At 39.1% G+C, this 22,315-nt stretch overlaps 2 protein-coding genes and 1 long non-coding RNA gene across 14 annotated transcripts; 2 read left to right on the forward strand and 1 right to left on the reverse strand.

Moving 5' to 3' along the window:
- The first annotated feature begins 3,550 nt into the window (after positions 1 to 3,550).
- On the forward strand, positions 3,551 to 5,379 carry LOC103977774 (protein LURP-one-related 8). Its single transcript, XM_009393382.3, has 2 exons — positions 3,551 to 3,880; positions 4,820 to 5,379. Exons 1-2 carry the CDS (start codon positions 3,617 to 3,619, stop codon positions 5,195 to 5,197), a joined length of 642 nt encoding a protein of 213 aa, XP_009391657.2. The 5' UTR covers positions 3,551 to 3,616; the 3' UTR covers positions 5,198 to 5,379.
- A 912-nt stretch (positions 5,380 to 6,291) lies between these two features.
- Positions 6,292 to 15,589, reverse strand: LOC135582742 (COP1-interacting protein 7-like). 12 transcript variants are annotated; one of them, XM_065121489.1, is made up of 11 exons: positions 15,483 to 15,589; positions 14,055 to 14,173; positions 13,540 to 13,725; positions 13,349 to 13,460; positions 13,237 to 13,270; positions 11,683 to 11,717; positions 11,531 to 11,565; positions 11,298 to 11,450; positions 7,360 to 9,884; positions 6,781 to 6,834; positions 6,292 to 6,667 (listed from the first exon to the last, which is right to left on the reverse strand). In XM_065121489.1, exons 2-11 carry the CDS (start codon positions 14,123 to 14,125, stop codon positions 6,600 to 6,602), a joined length of 3,273 nt encoding a protein of 1,090 aa, XP_064977561.1. In that variant the 5' UTR covers positions 14,126 to 14,173; positions 15,483 to 15,589; the 3' UTR covers positions 6,292 to 6,599. The 12 variants fall into 12 exon arrangements, with proteins under 12 accessions (XP_064977561.1, XP_064977582.1, XP_064977553.1 ...); XM_065121510.1 differs by having other exon boundaries at positions 13,540 to 13,744; XM_065121481.1 differs by having other exon boundaries at positions 14,055 to 14,183; positions 15,483 to 15,577.
- A 1,511-nt stretch (positions 15,590 to 17,100) lies between these two features.
- Positions 17,101 to 22,272, forward strand: LOC135636838 (uncharacterized). The gene is made up of 2 exons (XR_010496065.1): positions 17,101 to 17,982; positions 21,658 to 22,272. It is a non-coding gene; the product is annotated as an uncharacterized LOC135636838 (long non-coding RNA).
- Positions 22,273 to 22,315: the final 43 nt, after the last annotated feature.

Genomic DNA, 22,315 nt, shown 5'->3' on the forward strand with positions numbered 1-22,315 from the left:
CAACTAATCAAATATATTTTCCTTGTGCTTCTGCTTTCCTTAATCAGTTATCATCAATGTGCCTCCTTCTGAAGTCTTTCATGCAAGCCAAATGTTGCACTCATTTTGAGCATTACATAAAAGTAGGTGTTTACAGTCAAAAAGTTCCACTAGATTTTAGCATAGAGGTAGATTATGGCTCTCAAAACAGGTGATTAGCTTCTTTCTGTAGAGTACAACACAAGTCAAAAGTTGCATGAACATTGATCATAGATCGTGGCTCTTAAAAGTAGGTGATCAGATTCATTATCGTCTTTAGCTTGCTGCCAGTCTAAGAAGCTACTTTTCCAAGCGTGCAGTGCTGGCAAAATCAACATGGTGAAGTGGTAGATTTGCCAGGATATCATCAGGACAAGGAAGTCAGTAAAGATGTGGTGTGGTTTCCTCACCTCGAAGAACACTCGCGAGTTCTGCCATTGGCGCCCTCCTTGCTAACGTAAGGAGGAAGATTCATATGCTCATTTCTTTCCATCTTTTATGACCGCAAAGTGACATTTACGCATACTTTATATCTCAATATGTTGTGTTAGGTATTGTAAGATGGATGACTAAATATTCTTTCGAGATGACTCCTTCTAAAGACCAGCATCGAATGTGTGTTCGACAATACCATCCTAATTCCAAGATAATTTGAAATCTTATATTAAGGTGAGAGAATCTTATTGATACAATGACGGATTTCGTTGAATGGATGTGTTTCCCATGTCAACCTCTGATCTGCTTGAAATATTCATCGTATCCAACCTAAATCATTTGATACTCGGAAGTCTTTCGGGCCTCAATGGCATCCAACAGTACCACACTGTTGTGTGCATGACGATAATATACAGATATGTCGATCTGCATGCAACAACACCACATTGGATTATATATTAGCATCATGTCGATGAGATCAATGGTTACAATTAACATCAGATGCTGAGACGTCCGGTCATATGCTGTTGCATGTCATGCATCCTGGTGTGCTTTCTCTCTTTCTCAGAGATCAATCGATTCATGAGCAAAGTGTCTTCTGTTGCGAGGAACCATCGAAACATCGAGACAGCTGACACTGGTTCGACTTTTTGAGAGAACAGAAATTGATTTGATCCTTCGAGACACAGGCAGCCATGCTCGAGCAAACTTGTTGTCAGGAAAAGGATGAGTCGGAATCACGACCACAGAAGCAGCTGTGCATGAACAAACAAAGCCTCATGCGTCGTTTTTTGCACAGCAAAGAAAAAAAGGTGCAGAATTGAGTGGGGGAAAGCACGCGCATTTATCATTTTCTTTGTTCTTGATGATTCCAGCCTCATCATCTCCCCCCACCACCACCTCTCACCTCAGCTTCTCCTTTCTCTGGTCTTCCCCCCAAGACATGAAGGACCCATGAAGTGGCGTAGTTAACCAATGGGATCTTGACGCAAGGATCAAGCTAGGGTTTTGGCTTCTCTTCCCAAGTTGGAATCTGTTCTTCTCTATTCCTCAACGACAGTTATCATTGGCAGCCGCGTTTTCTTTAACCAACATCAGTAAACTGTGATCATCTTTTCTAGTACATGAAGCATAAATAAATTCATTTGTGGATTTCCTGTTTTATCTGATATATTGTTTGTGGAAAAGGCTACGTTTGTAAATGAGTTCTTTTAATGTTAGATGGTGCATTTGTTTTCCACCATGCAAGCAGAAGAGGGTTTAGATTCATGAGACATAATAATTGCTCGTCTGGTCTCAACACAAAGAATCTAAGATAGATTTTAATATATGTCTTGGTCACTTTACTGTCACCCTAAAGAATCATGTAGTTCCATTAGCTGGCATGCTTTCAACACCAGAGTGACACACGATGGAGGCTTAGGATGGCGCTAACCCATTAAAGACCAAAGAAGATTATGTCAGACCATGGTCATCTTGGCATAAGCTCAAGAAAGCAAATCAAAAGGAAAATAAGATTAAGATAAGATGATTATAATGGGCCACATCAACAGTTCATATGGTATATAGTTCTTCGTTTTCGGCATGCTGATGATTGCCTATAGCATTTCATCTAACCACACACCAGTTTGATAACTGATTGAGAAAGAAAAAGGTCTTCGATGGAGAACACATGAATCGATTGTATGCCCTACAAACAAAAGCATGATGCGTTTTGCACTAAAAAATCATTGTAGAACTTAACAGTTACAAGATTTCAGCTTCCTTCTTTTAGGTCCTAACTGTTAGGATCACAAAAAGAGAAAAGGAAGAAGACTAGTTTTGGTGCTAAAAGTTGGCAGCTAAATATACATTGGAAAGCTGATTGGTGAATAAATCACGTTTTATATATATTTTTTCGATAAGAATTTGAACTTCAAATCATTTAGAGGTAAGACAAGAAATGGTAAATAATATGTGGCTCAGCTGTCTGATAATGGTGATGTGTGCATCTGTATCAACTAATTGGATTTGATTGTTAGCTAAGCCACTGTGGACACATTATCTGATGCATGATAAGTTTCCTCATCTTACTTGCCTCTTGATGGTAGCAACTAAACCAAGGTGGAAGCTGTTTCCATGGGTTGTGTGGAATGAGTGCTTAGCTGTTGGTGTCAAGATGATCAGTAACCTAACTTTAAGAGAGAAAAAGATGGGAGACAACAATAGATGACAAAAAGGAAGGAAGAGGAGAGAGTGTTGCAATTCCAACTCAACTTTATTGCAAGCTAATTATTATGATGGCACTTTATGGAGAGATGCACTAATGTTGTCACTCACTTTAGGCACAAGAACATGTTCTTATCCAAGTGCACTAAGTCCAGGTTCCATCACACCAGTGATAGAATTCTCAGGTTGGTGTCTTGTCCTCAATGGAACTGATTAGACTTGTTCTTTTCATCTTTTACATCAAATTGAATAAGAATACTAGTAGATTAAATAACTTGACATTGTCTTCATCTCAAGCTCCATCAAACAACACAACATTTATTTAAATCTAAGGCATATAATAATATATCCATTCATATTGAGGTCATTTATCCTTCATAATAAAATATAAGATACCATCTCTTCCCCCTCACCCTCACGGATCATTGACAGAGTCATGCTCGTGTTGATAGAAAAGAATAAGATAATTATCAAGATGAGATAATTAACTCATAAACATAGAATTGTCGGCTGATTAAAGATACTTAAGCTTCAATGATGATAGATTCAATTAGCCTTTATAAATTCGGGAATGATAATAGTGATTAATGTTAATTAGTATTTAACTCATACAATTGATGTTTACCAGTAATTTTTCCCCTTAAATTTCACTAATTTCTTTCCTTTTTCCCAAATTAGCTTTGCATAGACATCAGTAGTTATGTATGCTAATGAAGTGCTCAGTAGTTGTCAGTGGTTCTTCTGAGCCACTTACTATTACTACTGGAATTCTAATACACAATGATACTAGGATTGACGATGACGTCATCCGCACGTGCCTCCGCGTCATTCCCACTTCGTCGTAGGGGCATTTTCGTCCATGCGGGGATATAAATACCGGCGACGGTTAGGCACCACCAAAAGCAGCTCGCACGGTCGTCTCTTCCACCTCGACTGAGATCGGACTCCGGTGGACATGACGAAGGTCCACCCCCACGCCACGGCGGTGGAGGAGCCGCCCAGGCCTGAATCGCCCCGCGCCGGCGGAGGGAGGGCAGCAGCGGAGGCGACGGTGCTGACGGTGTGGCGGAAGTCGCTTCTCTTCAACGGGAATGGGTTCACGGTGTTCGACTCCAAGGGGCACTTGGTGTTCCGGGTGGACAACTACTCCTCAGTGAGTAGGGATTGCATCGTTCTCATGGACGCCACCGGGAAGCCGCTGCTCACCATCCGGCGAAAGGTACCCAACCCCGCCCCCCCCAAGCCTAATCTTTGGATCTGAAACGGTTTCCTGTTATGCGTTTTCTAGGGTTTCCGAGTTCTTGAATTGCGATACTGTCTCTTATCCTTTCTTTCGGCACGCAAAATTACAACTTCGGGTCTCAAAGCGTGATGTTCGATCGAAAAGCTTGCATATTTGGATTGGTTTTATTAATAATCTCTGTTCTTTTTTGTTCTGCTTTGCGTTATTTGGAACACCAAGTAGTGAAAATTTTGATCTTTATGAAAGAGAAATCGGAATAAGATGAGCGAGCTCATAGGTCGATCAAGAATTTGAGCTTCCTACCTCAACTTGTTTGCTTTTGTTTAGTGGAGAAATGTTTCGATCGTCTCGAGTCAAATTACATGTTCTAAAGCCATGAGCATCATTACAAAATGCAATCCTTAGACCCCATTCCTTGTTCCTAAAAATGAAATCTGAAGAATAGTACTTTTTGTCTGACTTCTATCGTTTGTAAGACTACTTTGATTTGTTTTTACACGCAAGAAAATGTTTGTAAAATCGCTCGAGGATAGATAGGAGGATGGCTGATGAATATAACCAATTTATTTATAGACGAAGACCACATAAACTCAATCAGTCAAACACACACATCTTTGATGTGGCCAAATTTGTTTCCCGACACTGACCAATCTAACTGTGATCTCCAAAAGATTTATGAGTTCGATGCGTGACTGTCTACAGCAAATGAAATCCCATGCTGAAACTACAGATTTAAAATGAATCAAGATCAATGAACCGAGTTTAGAGCAAACCGTAGAAGTCTCTTTCAACTCAATCGAGCTTGTTTTGCCTGAACAAAAGAAAAGCTAAGGAACAGAGATGATGCGGAAGATATCCATATAAGAATCATGAGCTCGTTAATAATGGTGAATTAAACTCTCTGAAAACATGCAGAAGCTGAGTCTGGGAGAGCACTGGCGAATCTATGATGGCGAGGAGGCTATCAACCCCAGGTTTGCGGTCAAGAAGAAGCACACGGGCCTCCTGCACTCGAAGGGACTGGCGCGAGTGACCCCGTGCGCGTCGGGCACCGAGTCGCGCCTTGCCTACGACGCCGAGGGCTCCTACTCACGGCGGTGCTGTGCCATCTACGACAGCAGGCGACGGCAACTGGCAGAGATCCAGAAAAAGGAGTCTGCTCAAGGCATATCCCTTGGCCTCGATGTCTTCCGCCTGGTGGTGGAGCCAGAGCTCGATGCAGCATTCGCGATGGCCATGGTGATACTCCTGGAGCAGATGTTTGGATCCAGAGGGTCACTGCTTAGAGGTTGAAAGGTCGTATCGAGCTTGTGTTCGTATGAGCTTGTTAGTCTCCCCTGCCCATCCATCTCATGGAAATTGTAACAAAAAACTGCAAGAAAAAAAAAGGGGGAAGTGTATATACTTTTGATGACATGAGATGAGATGAAGACGAAGATGAAGATTTTGATGGCTAATTACACCGTGCTTCAAGATTTTGGTGTCTTCACCTAAAACATAGTTTGTTTGTTTCGATTGATATCATAAATAAACTAAAATATGATGCCGATATCAATATTATTCTCTTAAATCTCTGAAACAGAACATAGTGATTGGGAATCTTGATGGAACTTTCATGGTTATTTGCTCTTGTTGGAAACCCGGCAGAAGTCTTTATTGCAAGTCACTCTTTTATGCTGTTGCTCATGAACGGAACGACTGCTTAGCACTTTCCATGACGGGAGCGCAAGAAAAGCAAGCAATCTGATTTTGATCGAACATACTTAGCCTCTGGCTTGAGATGAAGGACATGAACGTACTGGCGCACAAACATCTGTAGCAACTTAGGAAGAAGAGTTGTCTTCAGGGTTGATGCACAAGATGCTAATCTTGTTCCAGTCGCTGGCTTTTTCTCGATCTCCATTCGGAAACCAATTCTTTGATTGCCAACTGTACCGAAAATTAAACTTTTGCTGTCCTAAATTGTCGATGGAATAAATCTGGAAACTAATTAGAATCTATGCCAATCCACATGTCAGTCCGACCCAAACTATGAATGAGACTTGCAAATCTGGTAAATCAATGATGATCTCTAGTGTTTGATGGCTAATTTTGTTTCAGCTATAAAATTACAGTAAATTATTTAGAATGACAACGGGAAGAGTACTCACAAATTTCACCCTCTCAAAATCCAAATAATTACTCCAGCATTATAACTCATTCCAAACCATAAATAGGTCAACAAGCGTATATAAGCCTGGAACAAAAAAAAAAAAATTCTGATCCTATTAAAATGTATTACTGCAATCATGTTTCATGAGAATAATGTGTTCAAAGGAAAGTTAATTGCAATCACCAAAGCACCAAAGAACTTGGGTGTTCTTTCATCATTAAGAGATGGACAGGCAGATATAAACGATAGACTTCATTGCAGCATGTCATTCATTACATTAGTCACATCAATTCTGATCGTACCAATGCTCACCTCACATGAAATCAAGTTTATACTGTGATAAAATTGTTCTTGCGATCATGATATTACATAGACAACAAAAAGAACGAACAAAAACACACGATGGCTCTCCCATTATCAAAGAAGTGGGGGAGCATACATTTCCTCGAACCAGTGCTGGCTTCTCTATACCTGGCCAAGGTAAGACACCTACAGGAGCTAGTTGAAGGAACATATCTGCACTATGACTTGTGGCTCCGCAGACTATCGAGGTTTCGTCTCATTCGATTTGCTGCTCCTAAATGTTGAGAGAGAGAAGAATGACCTAGCTGCTGAAAGTAGACGTGGAAGCAAATATTGGGAAGAGCGCATTACAGAAAGAAACTGCATGAAATATTGATCTAGAAATACATGACCGACAGAGATCTACTGCATTAAGAATTACCTTTAGTTGAGGTGGTTGTTGATGAAACTTGACCTTTTTGAAATTTTTCAGAACCTGAAAAGGAGAGATTGATATTGTTTACTTGAACAGCACAAGGGTCCACAAAGACATAGCACAGTACCACACGATTGCACTTTGATTAGGCAAAAAATTCATTTGACCGTCTTAGATCATCCAATATAACTACTTTGTAAGCATTCATCATTAGACTTAGTACCCAATCACCAGATAAATAAAAAACACTAAGCAACCAGACTAATCAAACATGTCATAACAAAATAGCTTAAATACTTGCTTATTGGTTGCTGCCGACCAAGAATGAAGCCTAAAGATTTTGAATTGAAGTATATGGTTTCTTCCACTGATTAATGTTTAAATGAGTTAAAACTACCACATGACAGTATCAATGCTGTAGTGCTGCGTACTTAATTTTGTTCCCAACTCTTTGACATGTCTAGAATCTTGGAGAATAAATTGATATGCCAAACCTTATTAATACCATATGTTTAACTTTCTGGAGAAGCCAAGTAGAATGGAAGGTAAGTGTCCTGAGAATTAGAGTTATTATTGTTTTTGTACCTGCCAAGGCATTGTGAACTCCATGGTACTCCATTGTCCTCTTGCTCGAACTTCCATCATGCAAACCTTCACCAAGCATGGATTTCCTGGCTTGAAGGGCAGTTTTTCTCGATTGATCTAAGTTCTTATTAGCAGCTTTGGAATCTTCTGTGTCATCCTCTCCTTCTGAGAAGACTGATGGGCTAGCCCAGCCAGTCACATTTGCCTCTCCCTTGCTCTTACGAGCAAACTTTAAAAGCCTCTTCAATCCCTTGGGAGCATCTTTGTGATAGATCAGTGCAGGAGGGTTTTCGGCATTTCCCCACTCGATGATATCTGGTTCATTGTTGTCTGCTTGAAGCATTTGGGATAATGAATGTCGGACACGTGGACTTGATAGGAGCGGTGGTTCAAGTGCGGTGGAGACAGAGACTTTGGACAGGCCAGTTTCATATGCAGCGGAAACTTCCTGATGTTCTACTTCCACCCATGCAGCTGAGGATATGCTTATATCCTCATCAGGTTGAATCTCAGCAACAGGAAGTTCTACAGAGTTCTTGAGCCCATCATCAACTTCTGCTAAACTTTGATCCATATTTTCTGTTTTTTCAAGATTTAAATCATTATCTAGTGAAGTAACTAAATTTGCATCAACATCATTTGCTTGTTGAGCAAGATCAACCTCCAATACCTTAGCAGTAGTTTCAATTGTCTCAGGAGCGGGCTCCTTTTCTTCAGCTTGACTAGTACTGTCACTTTTCTTTGATGAATTGTCAGACTGAGTAACTCTAGTCTTGTTTATCACAGGACCAACACCAGACCCAATCCCAGTACCTTTTTTCAAAAAGGGTTTGGCCTCCAAAGGAACAACACTACTCTTCTTTGTAACTTTATTGTAAAAACTTGGCTTTGCCGCTGCTGAACCTGAATCATCTCCAGAAGCTGATTGAGCTTTGGTTTTCACAGATTTGTTGGTATTTGTTGTCGTTTTCGGCTTCTTTTCTCCTTGGCTTTTTATAGTTGGCTTAGCATCAGTTTTGGCTTCTGGCTTACCTTTAGGTTGACGCAATGGCCTTTCGGTTTTGGGGCTAGGTGAAGTTGGAGAAGTAGACTGGAACTTCCGGCGGCTCAATGTGTTATTAGCAGAAGACACTCTGGGAGAACTTTTAGCTGGTTGGTTTCCGCTTGCCTTTTGCAATGGTCCTGATGACCATGAACCACGTGTAGTTGGCACTGGTGATGATTTCGGTGAAGCTTTTCTGGGTGCTGCTGTTTTTGAAACTTCATTCTTGTGTAACACCGGTGGAGACGAATTTCTTCGGGGACGCTGAGAATTGCTGGGTGAGTCAAGCTTTTTGATAGCAACTCCAGATTTTGAGGCAGCTTCTGCTTTGCTTGGTTTCAGGGTTTCCTGCAACACCTTAAGTTGTGCTTCCATCGACGAATGTTTCTTGACATTTCCTGCTCGAAGTTTCTCATCCCTTTTCTCCTTATACTGACTATAAAAACCACCTCTCTGCTCATTTGAGGTAGACAGAGATCCACTAGAACCAGATTTAGTGCCTCGGTATTTGCCAGTCCTGCTCTCCATCATCTTCATCAACATTTGATTAAGTTCCTCTTCTTTCTGCCTACTCCACTCAGCTGACATAGTCGCTTTATCATCCACTTCTTCAGCTTGGGATGTTACTAACTCAGCAGGACTATCCTTTGAAGGGGATATCATTATCTCCGTCTCTGATGATTCAGTGATCTGAGCAGTTTCAGATGCAGTTGCATTTAAATTGCCTGGAGAAATATTAGACTCAACCATCACATCAGTCGCTATATTGTCTCCTGCCTCAGGAACCAAATCGGCATGGTTATTCGGAGACACATCCTCAGAAGCATTTTCCTGAGAACAAGTCAGAGAATCACTCATACCAGAACTCCATCTCCTTAACACAACTTTGTTGGTACTCAGAGAGACTTCTCCTGAAGCCCTCCTCTTCTGAACATCCAAATTTTGATCTTTCTGTTTGCTTTCAAAGAGACTAATTGCCTCTTGGACGCTCATCCTTCTCACTGTATTCTCAGGCTTCTTCACTGGCTGATGTGCCTCTTCATCTCCGCTGTTATTATCATCAACATCCCTGTTTAATGTAATCCTTTCCCTGGCAGGATAGTAACTGAGACTCTTAATGGTCAGTGCGGTAGACCTGCGAGACCCAGACCTTCCTATTTGTATTCGTCGCATGGGAGAAGCAGACCTTCTAGGGGTCACAGATCTCATAATAGGTCGGCTTCTTTCAGTAATTGTCTGATCTTCATCACTAGACTCAGAAGAATCACCTTCTATCGAGCTCTGCCGCTCAGCTTGTGCAATTTTGGCTGGGGAGATGCCCACGTGAAGAGGTTTTGCTTTACCAGACTCTGGACTTGAGGGATGTATCTCTTCTGCAACAACCTCAGAGTCTTTCCTTGTATCATCCGAGATCATTTTTTCAACCGACAATTCAACCACTTGATCTTCTTGGATCAATGATAAGTACTTTGATAAAGGGTCCCTGAACTCAATAAACAAACAAGTCCTCAATTAAGTTGCAAATCAAACTAAAAACATGTTCGAAGTAACAAAGCCACTAATGATGCACGGAGAAAGTGGAACCAAAGTACAATGCAGTTTATGCTTCTTGAATATACTAGAACAGATATATTATAGATGCAAACATGAAATTATATAAAAACTTTAAGCCATCAGCTCTAGAAGGCTGTGGGTGTTAGATGAGACTGGCAAGAACTTGTGCGCCCAGATAAAACTCTGATGCATCTCTGGTATTTGATAGTAACGGATTGTTATATATCAGAAAATTCAAATTCAAACAGCATAAACAACCAAGAAAGCAAGAAGAATGGCCATTCCAGTACTCAGGGCTTAAGAAAAAGGAAAAAGACATTTTTATCTAGTTTTCTCGGGAACAAAGACAAGCAAATCAGAGAACATCAGCAGCAGAAGAGAAGAAATGTCCCAGCCTACTTCATTTTCTGTCATTTCTCCTGGTGCTGAAAATTTTCTTCCTTGTTTCTCCCATCTTGTTTACGTTCATTCTGCTTGTTGCTTTCTTTCCTTCTTTTTTTCTTTTCCTGCTGATGATTTTCCATTGCTGCTACTGGTCTTTTCTAATTATCTTTCTGCTGCTGATGTTTTCTACCTGCTGCCGCTGGTTTTCTTATTCCCTTTTTTTCTTTATGCTGCAGATTTCCTTGACGCTGCAGGTGTCTTTTCTGCTGCTTCTCTTCCCCTTCTACTTTTTACTGTCATCCCTTTTCTTCTTCCTTCTGTATATTATTCACTTCTTTTTTCTAAACAGTAATTATGAATTTTTTTTTATCCAAAGTAATTATGAATGTTGAATTTAGCAGTTTCCTGTTCTATTCTGTTTCACCTTTCCTTTTTTGCTTCAAGCAAATGCTGTTTTCTAAACTTATTATGCTTTTACTGCAGTTTGTTCCCTTAGAAACTAATTGACTGTCCTCCCTTGTAGCTGATAAGCCTGAATTAGTCCCTTGATTATTTTTACACTATTGAATGGCAAGACAATATTTTTTCCTGATTTGTTTTAATTTTCATATTTTCATAATTTATTATATTAAGCACATCTCATTTTAGTGAGGTTCATGCTTCATGATAACTTTGCATGAACTAAAAGAAATTTAAGAAAAGGGTCCAAATTTAAAATAAAATTATAAGATTAAGATAAAAACTCCAAAAGATTAACTAATTTTGCAGACATTTGATACCAGTAAAACAGTTAATTTGATCCTCCATCTAAGAGTGCCTCAGTTCCTATGCCACAGTATTTCAGAACAATACAAAAATCAGAATAGATAATATTGCCAACAATCAGGATATTCAAGACTTCATGTTTATGTCCACAGAACATTAGAAAATTTTATGTGGTCAATCTTTGATAAGGTACCTCAAATCTCTCACTTCAAAATGCTGTGAAAATGCTGCTAGATCAGATATCTGTTTGACCGATAAAGTAGCGCCTGCAGCTCGGTTGAAAGAAGCCGCTAACTCTTCTTTTAGGACAGTAAGTCTTAATTCCATTGCTCGCAACAATTCATTCCTGCCGATTCATCGAATTAGATAAGCTAAGCTTATTTCAAAATATATGTGTGATGGATGACAGAAAGAGACGGAAAATACTTTGTCACATCTGATGACCCTGTCTCAACTTTTATCTGTAGATAATTCAGCAAGGAAATACATTAGTGCCACCCTATAAATTGAAATATCAAACAAAGATGAGAAATGATCCCCTGCAAAAACAGGGAAAGAAGCAAAGAAAAAGAAGTTACATTTTGTGTTGATCCAACATTTTTCAAGTGGCCACCTGTCAGCATGGAGAAAACTGGAATTTTAGATGACTTCAAAGTATAATAATGCTGGAAGAATTGAAGAAAAGAGAAGCAAAAGTTCTCCAGAGCTGATATATTCAATTCATGAAAATTTATCAGCATGTTAGATACAAACTGTTTCATGCACACTTTAAATAGTATATACTTACAAAAAAAAATCTGAACATAAACAAAAACATGGTAATGGTCAACTGGAAGATTGTTGGCATACAAACAGAAGAAACAATCAATTCAAATTCATCACAGAATTGGGAAAAGCTTTTGCCTCTTCAAAACAACAAATTTTGTTAAGTGGATGTGTTTATCACAATTTCTTCAAACAGTACAATAAGGTGGAATCATTATTCATATTTTCTTAAAAAGGCATTAAAGTATAAGACTTGCGCAACATTGTAAGAAGCTAAGTCCTGCAACCACAGTACAAACTCCAAAGCACTACTATTAGTTTCACCTATACAATCACTGTAGTTTGAGGTATAGCATCCTAACGCTACAGTTTCTTTGGCAGTAGGCAGGCGGGAGGGTGGGGGGGATGGGGGGGGGAGAGAGAGGAGAGGAGACTGGCAGAGAACAAAAAGTTGCAACTGCATCTAGCAATCTATTTTACTTTGTAAAAGAACTCTACTCAATAAGAGACAAAAAACGTCATGACCAAACGTACAAGGGTCCCACCAATAGAAAATTTGGGGAGCATTAACATACTCGGACCTATCCCTGCAAAACAGGGACTAATATTATCGCAGAGGATATATTAATAAAGATTGGTTCTATTGGCACATGAAGCCTTGATATTACTCATCATGGTTACAATAATTTGGGGCAACAATTACATGATTTGTGTCAAATTGTGAAACAATAGTCATTCCTTTAATAACATTACAAAATTCACAACCAAATTCAAATAGGCACTCGGGTCTATGAAATAGCATCAGAACAAACACCAATAGATTCATGTTGACATATATTGAATTACGTTTTCACTCTGGTACAATGCCCCCTATAGGTAAGTAAAGTACAAAGGTAACAAACAGATATTATAAGTTTATAACCACATGCTCCAACACACAAAGTTTAAGTATGCTTACTCCATCCATTTTTTGCTACACTTGTCAGCTAAATCAATAACTCTTACCAAGATACCCATGGCATCGGTTGAATGCACAAATGGTATTTACAAGTTATGTAGAATATATTGTCATAATAAGGCACTAAATAAAAAGGTTTCCAGCAAGAGACCTAGAGTACAATCCATGCCTCAAGCCTCTCTATTCGGAAGAAGCATTTACATGTGATAATCATATTGCTGAAATAATCTGACAATAAACAATGATCACAAAGCCATAATTCGTCAAGATAATTAACAGTAAATTTCATATACTAAATTACATATGAAGCAGAAAACAAAATTCTGTTTATGATAAGGCATAACTTAGAAGAAGTGACACAAAATTATTATAATATCTTATTTTTTTATAAAAAACACTTAGAACATACCTGACGTAATGCCTCCAGAATGGCCTGGGTGATCCTGAAAGAACAGAAGCATGCCTCAGTGCACCTGACCTTAGCAAAAGGGTTCTGTTGGATTTGTAGACAAGCATTATACCTTAGAATAGTGCGTGAGATGAAATCTTCTGGTATCCTCCAACTGGGACATCTCATTTAAAATTGCATTGGCAGATCTTATTGCATCAGGGTAGTTAACAATATGCAAAAACCTGAATGAAAATTTGATAAACATCATGGTACCTATGAGCATAATAATCATTCATATAACTTCTTTTCCAATGTAAATACCTAGCTAAAGTGAACTTGGTGAACCAAGATGAACCTTTGAAGCTTTTACTCAAATCCAATTTAAAGCTACTGCCAGATGAGTTTGACTGAAATCCCTTCACTTGTGGTAAATGCAATGTGAGCTGATCCAGAGGACCACAAGCTAATTTTTCGATTTTGCCATCATTACAAATGAGAGCCTCGTAACTGCAGCACAAATGCAAAGCTATATATATATATATTGAAAAGGACATTCTCAATCAAGAAAAGAAAGGAAAATGCAGTCTCCTAACTAAATACAAGCTGGTTTTAGAATAACTAGTTTATTCCTGGCGGTTGAGGTTTTCACCAACTACTTGTATAAATAAAAGTTCAAAAATCTGACTGAATTATGTCATTCCGACACAGTAACAAACTAGCTAAGCTGTAATTTTATTTATTCAGAATTCCAATTCAGAAGTCTATCAACGGTGAAGAAAACAACAAAAATAGAAGATTAACAAAGGCATTAGTTCATCATGTCGATCAAAATATACCTGTTTTGAGTTGATGAAATCTGGAAGATTGCATAATCAAGCAATGCATCTACACCTATCTCCCCCTCCATTATTTTGTCACTCAAAGAACAAGTGGCCCTTGGTTATTCCCTGATATTCTGAAAGAAACTAAAATTCAGCTAGTAAGTGCATTGGAACTAGATATGCAGTCCCCTGCCCACTCTCAACAATAGGCCACACTAAATTTAATGGTGTCGGCTACAAAAGTTGCATTGCATATGTACAGAGTTACCAGCCATGTAACAGCTCTAATACATACAATATTTATCAACAACAAAATAAGTGCTAAGAGAAAAGGTGGGTGGCATAAAGCAGAAATTTTGCCAAACAGAAACGTAGAGCATGCCAAAGCTAATTACTTTATAGTGACTGGACTGAAATGACTAACGAACAAACCTCAATAATGATATTATGAATTTTGCATTATCAAATGGCTGCCGCTGCAAACTATTTATTGTCATTCAAACCTGTTATCGTAGACAAAGCTGAATGAAATTTCCAACTACAACCTTATATCAGAAATTATTTTAGGAGAGCAATCTGAACAGGTAGAGAATGCAACTTCAGACCTAATAAAAGACATAATTAGCAAACAGAATTATATATCATGCCTAGTAAATCAGTCACGTTCCAGAGAACAAAAGTCTCGTTCCAACATAATTATATTTTTTCATGAACATTGACCATTAACTCGTCCACAAACTTTTTTTAAAATCACAAAAGAAAAGGAACAGAGAAACCAAATATTGATAGGTTTAAAATCAGCAGTATCTCAAAACGTAAAAAAGTTGATCCGTTTGAAGGGCAAGCAAATTTCTTTTCCTCAACCAAAGTATCAAAACACGTATAGTTCTCAAAGAAGCTCTCAATAAACCGACTTTAAACTAAATTTACGATCTTTATACCATATAAGACGCAATGTACTCAACCCAACATCTAAAAAAGCAGCACTGCTCCGAACTTTGAAGAACAAAGTTTACCGATCTCCTTAAGTACACAAATTTGCAGCAAAATACAGACAGTTAAAAGAAATCAAATTCACGAACAAGATTTATCTACCCGCAATATAGTCCCGCATCAAGCTGAGGAATGGGCATAAGCGAGAAACCCCCCTTTTTTTTATGTCACCAGGAACCGATACAAGCTCAACCAGCTTAAAAACACACGAGTTACGCAAGCCGCAAACGTTCCAACCGAAATGCCCCAATATCTACCAAGGAAACTAAAGCAAAACCAGAGATCTGAAACGCATTGCCCGATTCTGCCAAGAATGCAGCCCGAGATGGAATCTTTAGCCAAAACGGGTCCGATCCCCAATCACAACGCGATCAAACCCCGGAAAGCGCACTCCAACAAGAAAGAGAAAGAGATCGCACAACCCCATAGTACCAAGGAGCACGGGATTACCAGATCCGGCCGGCGAAACCCTAACGACTCGTTCGCTCGCGCAGTGTGACGAGAGAGAGAGAGCGAGCGAGCGAGAGAGAGAAGCGACGAGAGAGAGAGAGAGGCCCAAAAAGAAGTACGAGCGCGACATTACAATAAAGGTAGGTGACACATTCGCCACCGAACGTCGATGCATTTACGAAAAAGCCACTGAGCTTCGAATTCTTCTCCTCGCCGTAACGGAGAATTCATTTACCACACCGACACGTAGCCGCAACCGAGAAATCAACCGTTACGTGGCGCTACTATCTAATTGAGACCGACACATGATTTGGTTTGAGCCGTCGAAGCATACACACTATTGTATTGCATAGGGCCAACCAAGTGGAACAAAGAGTCAATTAGAAGGAAATTGTGGACCGATTTGATTTGTTGGGAGACAAAAATCGGATCCGATCCAATGACAAACTTGTCCTCATGTGATATTATTTTGAGCCATTCTTCTTTTACCTATAAATATTTTCATTTTATTTGATTTTTAAATATTTATTTTACTCTTGAAAATCTACTATTTTTTATACCTTTTATAAAAAAAAAATAATTTCTCTAAGTAAATAGCTCGTAGTCCAATATAAATTTTATTTTGAGCAAATTAGGATATTGAAAGCAAGGCACCAAATTGAGTGGAAAACTATAGCATAATGTGTGAGCTTTATTTGATTCCATGTGGCTACAATATCGATAGCATAAGAGCATGTCATTTACATGGTGCATCGATGGATACACGTTTGCATGGAGGGTGTCAAGCTCGAGCACGATGCTGACTCCCCTCAATCATGTAGGTATCATCACACTCACACTAGCATCACGGCGTTCGTCCACGTAGGGCAGAATCGTAACTTCGTGATTCGTGGGCTAAGCCGACAAGTGCGATGAGCTGCCGAGCAATTGTGCCCGGAGAGGGCCGCAGCGCACACGTGTTAGCATTTCCAGGAGCCGTTACGCGCTCCCGTGGTTGCCCCTTCTTCAGCGGCTTTCCTTCGATCACTCGATCTGTTGCGGTAGGGCACTGTGGACCGTGCGATCGTTGGGCCCCTCTGCAATCTGCACGAAATTTCAAGTTTTGTTGGGCCCCATGTCAGCGTACCCCTTTGGACCGTTCGATCTCGTGCGATGACGTAATAGGCACCTTGCGATCAGGTGGGTCCCGCTGCCCGTGCCACGATACTCCAACCGATCGATGTCGTGGTTGACCGGCACGACGCGCTTTCCAGCCTGGTAAATCACTGGCCCTTCGTGTAATAGCACACCAGAATCCTACTTCATCCACACAAAAGATTACCTGCATCCACATCCGGAGAGGAGCGCCAGGGGCCCCGCATCTTATCTCAACTACCGCAGATGGTAACAGAGCGAGTAAGAGACCCAAACGCCGGAAAAAACACTGATCCGCAACTCACGCAATGTTTTGCAGGGCGGCCACGTGCGGTGTCGAAACGTAGGTGTGAGTTGGTCATTTCACATTATGTTTTAAGAAAGGGAAGTGTTTTCGAAGTGGATTCCCGGGGGACACCGGAAACGTTTTCGAACGATCGGCTGGTACCGATGATGTGAGGGCGATCGATGAGCCGCCTTTTTCCCCAAAAGTGGGCATCATGTGCCGCTGGCAATGGCGTTTGGGTTCGGATGTGGCCATGTGACGGCAAAGTGAGAGATGGTTCGCACGGAGACTGTCACTGCTGATGACTTGTGTGTGTGTCTTCAAGAGATCCACAACGATGAACACAGTGTAGGATACCAGCTGTGCTAATTGCATTGGCTGCTTGGCATTGTGGGAATAGGTAGGCGGGCATTCATTGTGCAGAGCGTGGTGGGCACAAAGAATCACTGCAGCGCTGCAGGAGATATAGCTTGTTTGGTACTGATCTCACATGGTGTTTGGACTATGAACAAGAATAGCAGAATTAGTGGTATCAGTCTGTGTGCCAAAAATGTCTGAGGGTTACATGGCAACAGAATTATTCTCCCAAATAGTGCCCTAAAACCCGGAAAACAAGTTTGAGGGATCAGTGGCTACACTAGGAATCATGGACAGCAGGATTGGTTGGAGGAAACGGAAGGGAGTCTTTGCTTCCACCACACTCCCAAGTAGATAAGGATTGATTTCTTTTATTTTACTTCTTTTCGAGCAAATGGCTACTGATATAAATGAGAAGATGACAAAGAGAGAGGATCCAAAGTGGAGGGGGTGCTGTGGGGTACGCCATGTGTTTGATGTTTTTCCTGTGGGCTCTTACGGTGACAGATTTACTTCATACTTAGTTGTGGAGTTTGCTGGTTGGTGCACCCGCGTGCAAAAGGAAGCTACAAAGGGGGAGAGCCCACCAACGAGGCGTGCAAAAGTTTGGTTTGAACAAGAATAGCTTGTCAGAATTGGAGAAAGATTCCTCCGAAGATCAAACCAATGTGATGAGTGATTTAATGCTGGAGGCTTTCATCAATGAGTCTGAAGAGGATTAAGGTACGTAATGTTATCTCTACTTGCGTTGCTTCTGTGATTCTATGGAAAGTCAATATTATCTCTACAAATGTTGCTTCTATGATCCTATAGAAAGTCAATATAACCATTCTTATATCTGTAGGTAGAGAAGTTGTTTCTGTGACTTACCGATGGTGAAAAGATAACTTTAATATAGTAATAAATCACCTTTTAAAGTACATCATGTTAACATGACAAATTTAAACCGAAGGAGCTACCAGTCAAAGCAAGTATGACACATGAATCCATGAGTCATGATGTTAAATACTATAAGAAGACAGATGTTTGCGATGTTAAAGATCAATTAGAGGTTCCAAAATGACCATCTAATCAATTTTTTTCTCCATGATATTGTTATATAAATTGCTCCGACTGCAATGTCTTCTAAAATCTAACACATTGGCCCATACATGATATGCTGCTAGGATCAGAATTAAGATGGGCATTGGAATACACCAACATCAATTTCATAGAAACAACTTGGTAATCAATCCCATGATGAGGATCTCACTAAATAAAACTCCAAATGAGTTTCACATGCATACTATCTTCTGTGCATAGATCGGCTTTAAAGTCATATCTAAGTCGGTGAAGTCATGTGTGTGTTATGGCAATTGAACGAATGGTTTATTAGAAATATCATGTCAAGCAAAGTACAGGGAATTATTGCATCTGAGTGTCAACATAATCATAGTTGAAGCAAGTTGAACCAATTCATAGAATGGTGTTCAAAGAGATTATGAATATTTTGCATGCGAGGAGACTTATCAATTAAGAAATATATATAGTGAATAGTATCTTGCATTATGAAGAAAAGAACACTTAGGGAGAGTTGTAAAATAGCAGTGCTGTAGTTGTTTCAGTTTAACATCTGGTGTGTTCAAAGAATGGATCCAACACTACTGGCAGCTAATTCTATAGATGGTAGCCCAAATATGTAATGTTTCAATGTTGCCTTTTTATCAGAAATGGTCCACTTGTAATTGGACTGCATAGTGTTTGTTGATTTGAATTAGTTCCTTCTCAGCAGCAGCATCAACGTGATCTTATTTCTTTTAGAGAACAAGTGCAGCATACAAAATCACAATAACCGGAAAAGAAAGATAATTATTTTGGTTTTGGTTGTGTCAGACTGTCAGTACGTAAAACCTAAATGTCTGTGACTTATTATTGGTCAATGACAGCTAACAAAAGTCCAAATACATCAACACAATTTGAATAGTATCACATCAAGCTTTATAAAAACAGGATGAATTGGATGAGTAAAATAACCTCAAGTTACTCTCTGGATGATTTAGCAGTTCTCACATATCCATCTATGCTTTCCGGTCCATCTATTTTTTATAAAGAAAAATAAGTTAAAATTCTAATAAACTCAAATCACAAGCAACCAAAGAAAGAAAATGTGGAGTCATGAACTGTTATGATTAACATGCAAAATAATTCAGCATTAAACATGTTATCTTGAAAGTTATAATTCAGCATAAAACATATTGTTTTGAAATTAAGCTGCATGTCAAGTAGAGAATTACTATTTAGTGATGTGTTTTCATCAGTATCAGAGGCCAGAAAGTAGTGAGAAAAGTCCCCAGATCTATTATGTATTCTGTAATTGATATTTCGTCTCTCTTTATTCTTCTGCAAAACTTATATTTATATTGTTTGAACTGTTTCGTCTAAAAATTATTTGATGTTTTTTATCTGTTCTGATCTTAATCTAGCGAGAATAGGACCTAGACTAAGAAAGTTTACCTCAAACTAAAATTAAATTTGAAGAAAATCCAGCAAGCTGAAAGTTCTTAGTTCTATAAGCACAAGAAACCAAAGTAGGTATTGGCAACCACAACTTTGATGGAGAACAATAGCCACAGTATGTCAAATAATTATTTCACAGAAATAATCATGCTCAAGCGTGACCAACATATATTTCGTTGATGTCAATATGATCTTAACTGACAATCATAGGAAGACCATTAGTTAAATCAAGCAAATGGTAGTGGCAAGAACAACCACAAAAAAGGATGAACTCTAATCTTCCACATGAAAAGCTAAAAATGGAGAGAAGGAAATATGGGAAACCAATTAGATTCACTAATAAATAAGGAACAAGGAGTACAAGAGATCTGGAATAACAATAGAAATGCCAAGAACACAGACAACTTCTCCATGAGTGAACGTAACATGGCTTCACACTTGAAGGTTGGTGAAACCCATCTACCATAAGAGAAACCCAGTATCCTGACAAAAGTGAAGAATGAGGAACAACCTATCCAACATCTAAAGATTCCTAATGTGCCCTAACTTCCTTGTGCAGAGTACCCTGCACAATATTTGCATTCAACAGGCAAAATAAAAATACTTTTTCTTGGGTAAAGAAAGAGATGGCTCGATCCATTTCTGTATCATTCAAGTTGATTATGTTTCACTTCTTCCTTGGAGAAAGAGGATCAAACAATTCCCAGTCATGGTCCTCGTGGATCGGGTCATCCATATAGGGCAAAAAAAGATACTCCAGGTATTCACTGGGTGGGGAGTAAGAGATTTCATTGCTTAATTCCCCATTTTGTTTATCAATAAACGATATTTTGCATCAAGAGCTAACATCTTCTAGTATAGTTTGTGCATATAATCCATATATTAAAGATAAAACTGAAGAAAAACTATGCATGACAATCTCAGTCAAGTTCATGATTGACTTGGTGCACTCAGCTCCTGATGATACATTATTTAGTTGTTCATCGTAAAGTGAAATGAATGTAGAATCCCTCATAAGTTGAACTACAAGAATGCTTGACTTCATTATGTGCCCTTCGATAACATGGGCCTTGTTACAATTCCCACACTTCTATTTGGGTCCTGGATAGCATAGCAGAGGTTCGAACCCCAGCTTACATGCCCTATGCACCAACTCATCCTCTGTGGCTCCTAAATTATATATATATATATATAGAAAATTTGGAAAGTACAACATTATTATTTCAAAATGAAGATAAAATTTATCCTCTACTGTAAAACCTACTTGTTGAAGGCCTAAGGTTGTAACTTTCAATCAATTTTTCTTCTTTTAACCCAATTCATATTTTTGAGACAATGTGAATAGTATTTCATCCTTCTTTCGTATATCTAGCTATACACTTAAAAGGGATATTCAACAGTTATCTGTTGGATAAGATTAGTGCTTTTCTGTGTTTCTTTCTTAAAGATACATTCAATTTGGACATTACAGTTATAAGGCTTATTTCTTGTACAATAATTGCTTATTGCATTAGAAAAAAATTTTATAATTCATTGAACAAAGACTTCATTAGCCATCTTCTGGCAAATTTAGATCAATACGCACAAATTTGTGGGTGCAAGGCTTCTTGCTTATTAATTTTTGTCATATATTCTGTGTTCATAGCTCAGATTGTTCATCATAAAACAGGTGTTCTCTGGAAAAGTCGGTTTGATACTAAAAGTGCTTATTTATTAATTTGCCAGCACTAGATCTAAAGCTTTATTCATCAAAGAAAAAGGAAAAAAAGAGAAATACATGAACTTAGGCCATGAAGAGATGAACTTAGGAGGTGCATATCATAGCATTTCCCATGCGTGTTTCAAAGCCCTTATTTTAGGTTTCGATGTGTTTCAAGGAAATATCATGTGTTGATGTGGCAGGGTTATCAATTCATCCAACTGCAGTCTCAGCACAGTAGTCCACAATTTTGGTTTACAGATTTTGCAATGCAACACAGCTGAACTCAAAAAGGAAAAGGAAAAGGAAAAGGGAAAAAAAGAAAGGGCAGATTATATCAAACATCAAAAATGTGTTGATGTCAGCATGAAGATCTCCTTTCATGGTTTATCTTGATCCATTTCCTGCACTAATAGCCTCATTCATTTGCCCTGTTCTCAAACATGAGACTGGTTTCATTGTTCAGGCTCGAGGAGGAAGTCATCAAAGCAGTGATAGGGGTGATTTCAGTTGCCATGTTAGAACTCACGAAGAAATTTGGGTGAGCTTTGCCTATGTCAAATGGGCCATCTAAAATTCAGCTCTTGTTTAACCATGGAGAGAACGAAGCCAACTCACCGGTGTTGCAAGATTTACAGACCTTCTCGAGGGAATGTTCAGCGTTGTAGTATTGTCTCAATGATTACATTACAATGCTGTACATAATGAAGCCTAACGTGTGATGTTTCTGTGGGAATCATTATGCATGATGCTGGTGAAAGTGAGACATTTGATGACTGAATAAAAATAAAATGCATATCATTAATGGCATTGTTCTACCTGTTATTTAGAATTTGGATGATTAGGGTTGGAATCATGGAA

This window comes from Musa acuminata, chromosome BXJ1-3 (genome assembly GCF_036884655.1).
Source record: "Musa acuminata AAA Group cultivar baxijiao chromosome BXJ1-3, Cavendish_Baxijiao_AAA, whole genome shotgun sequence".
NCBI lineage: Eukaryota > Viridiplantae > Streptophyta > Magnoliopsida > Zingiberales > Musaceae > Musa > Musa acuminata.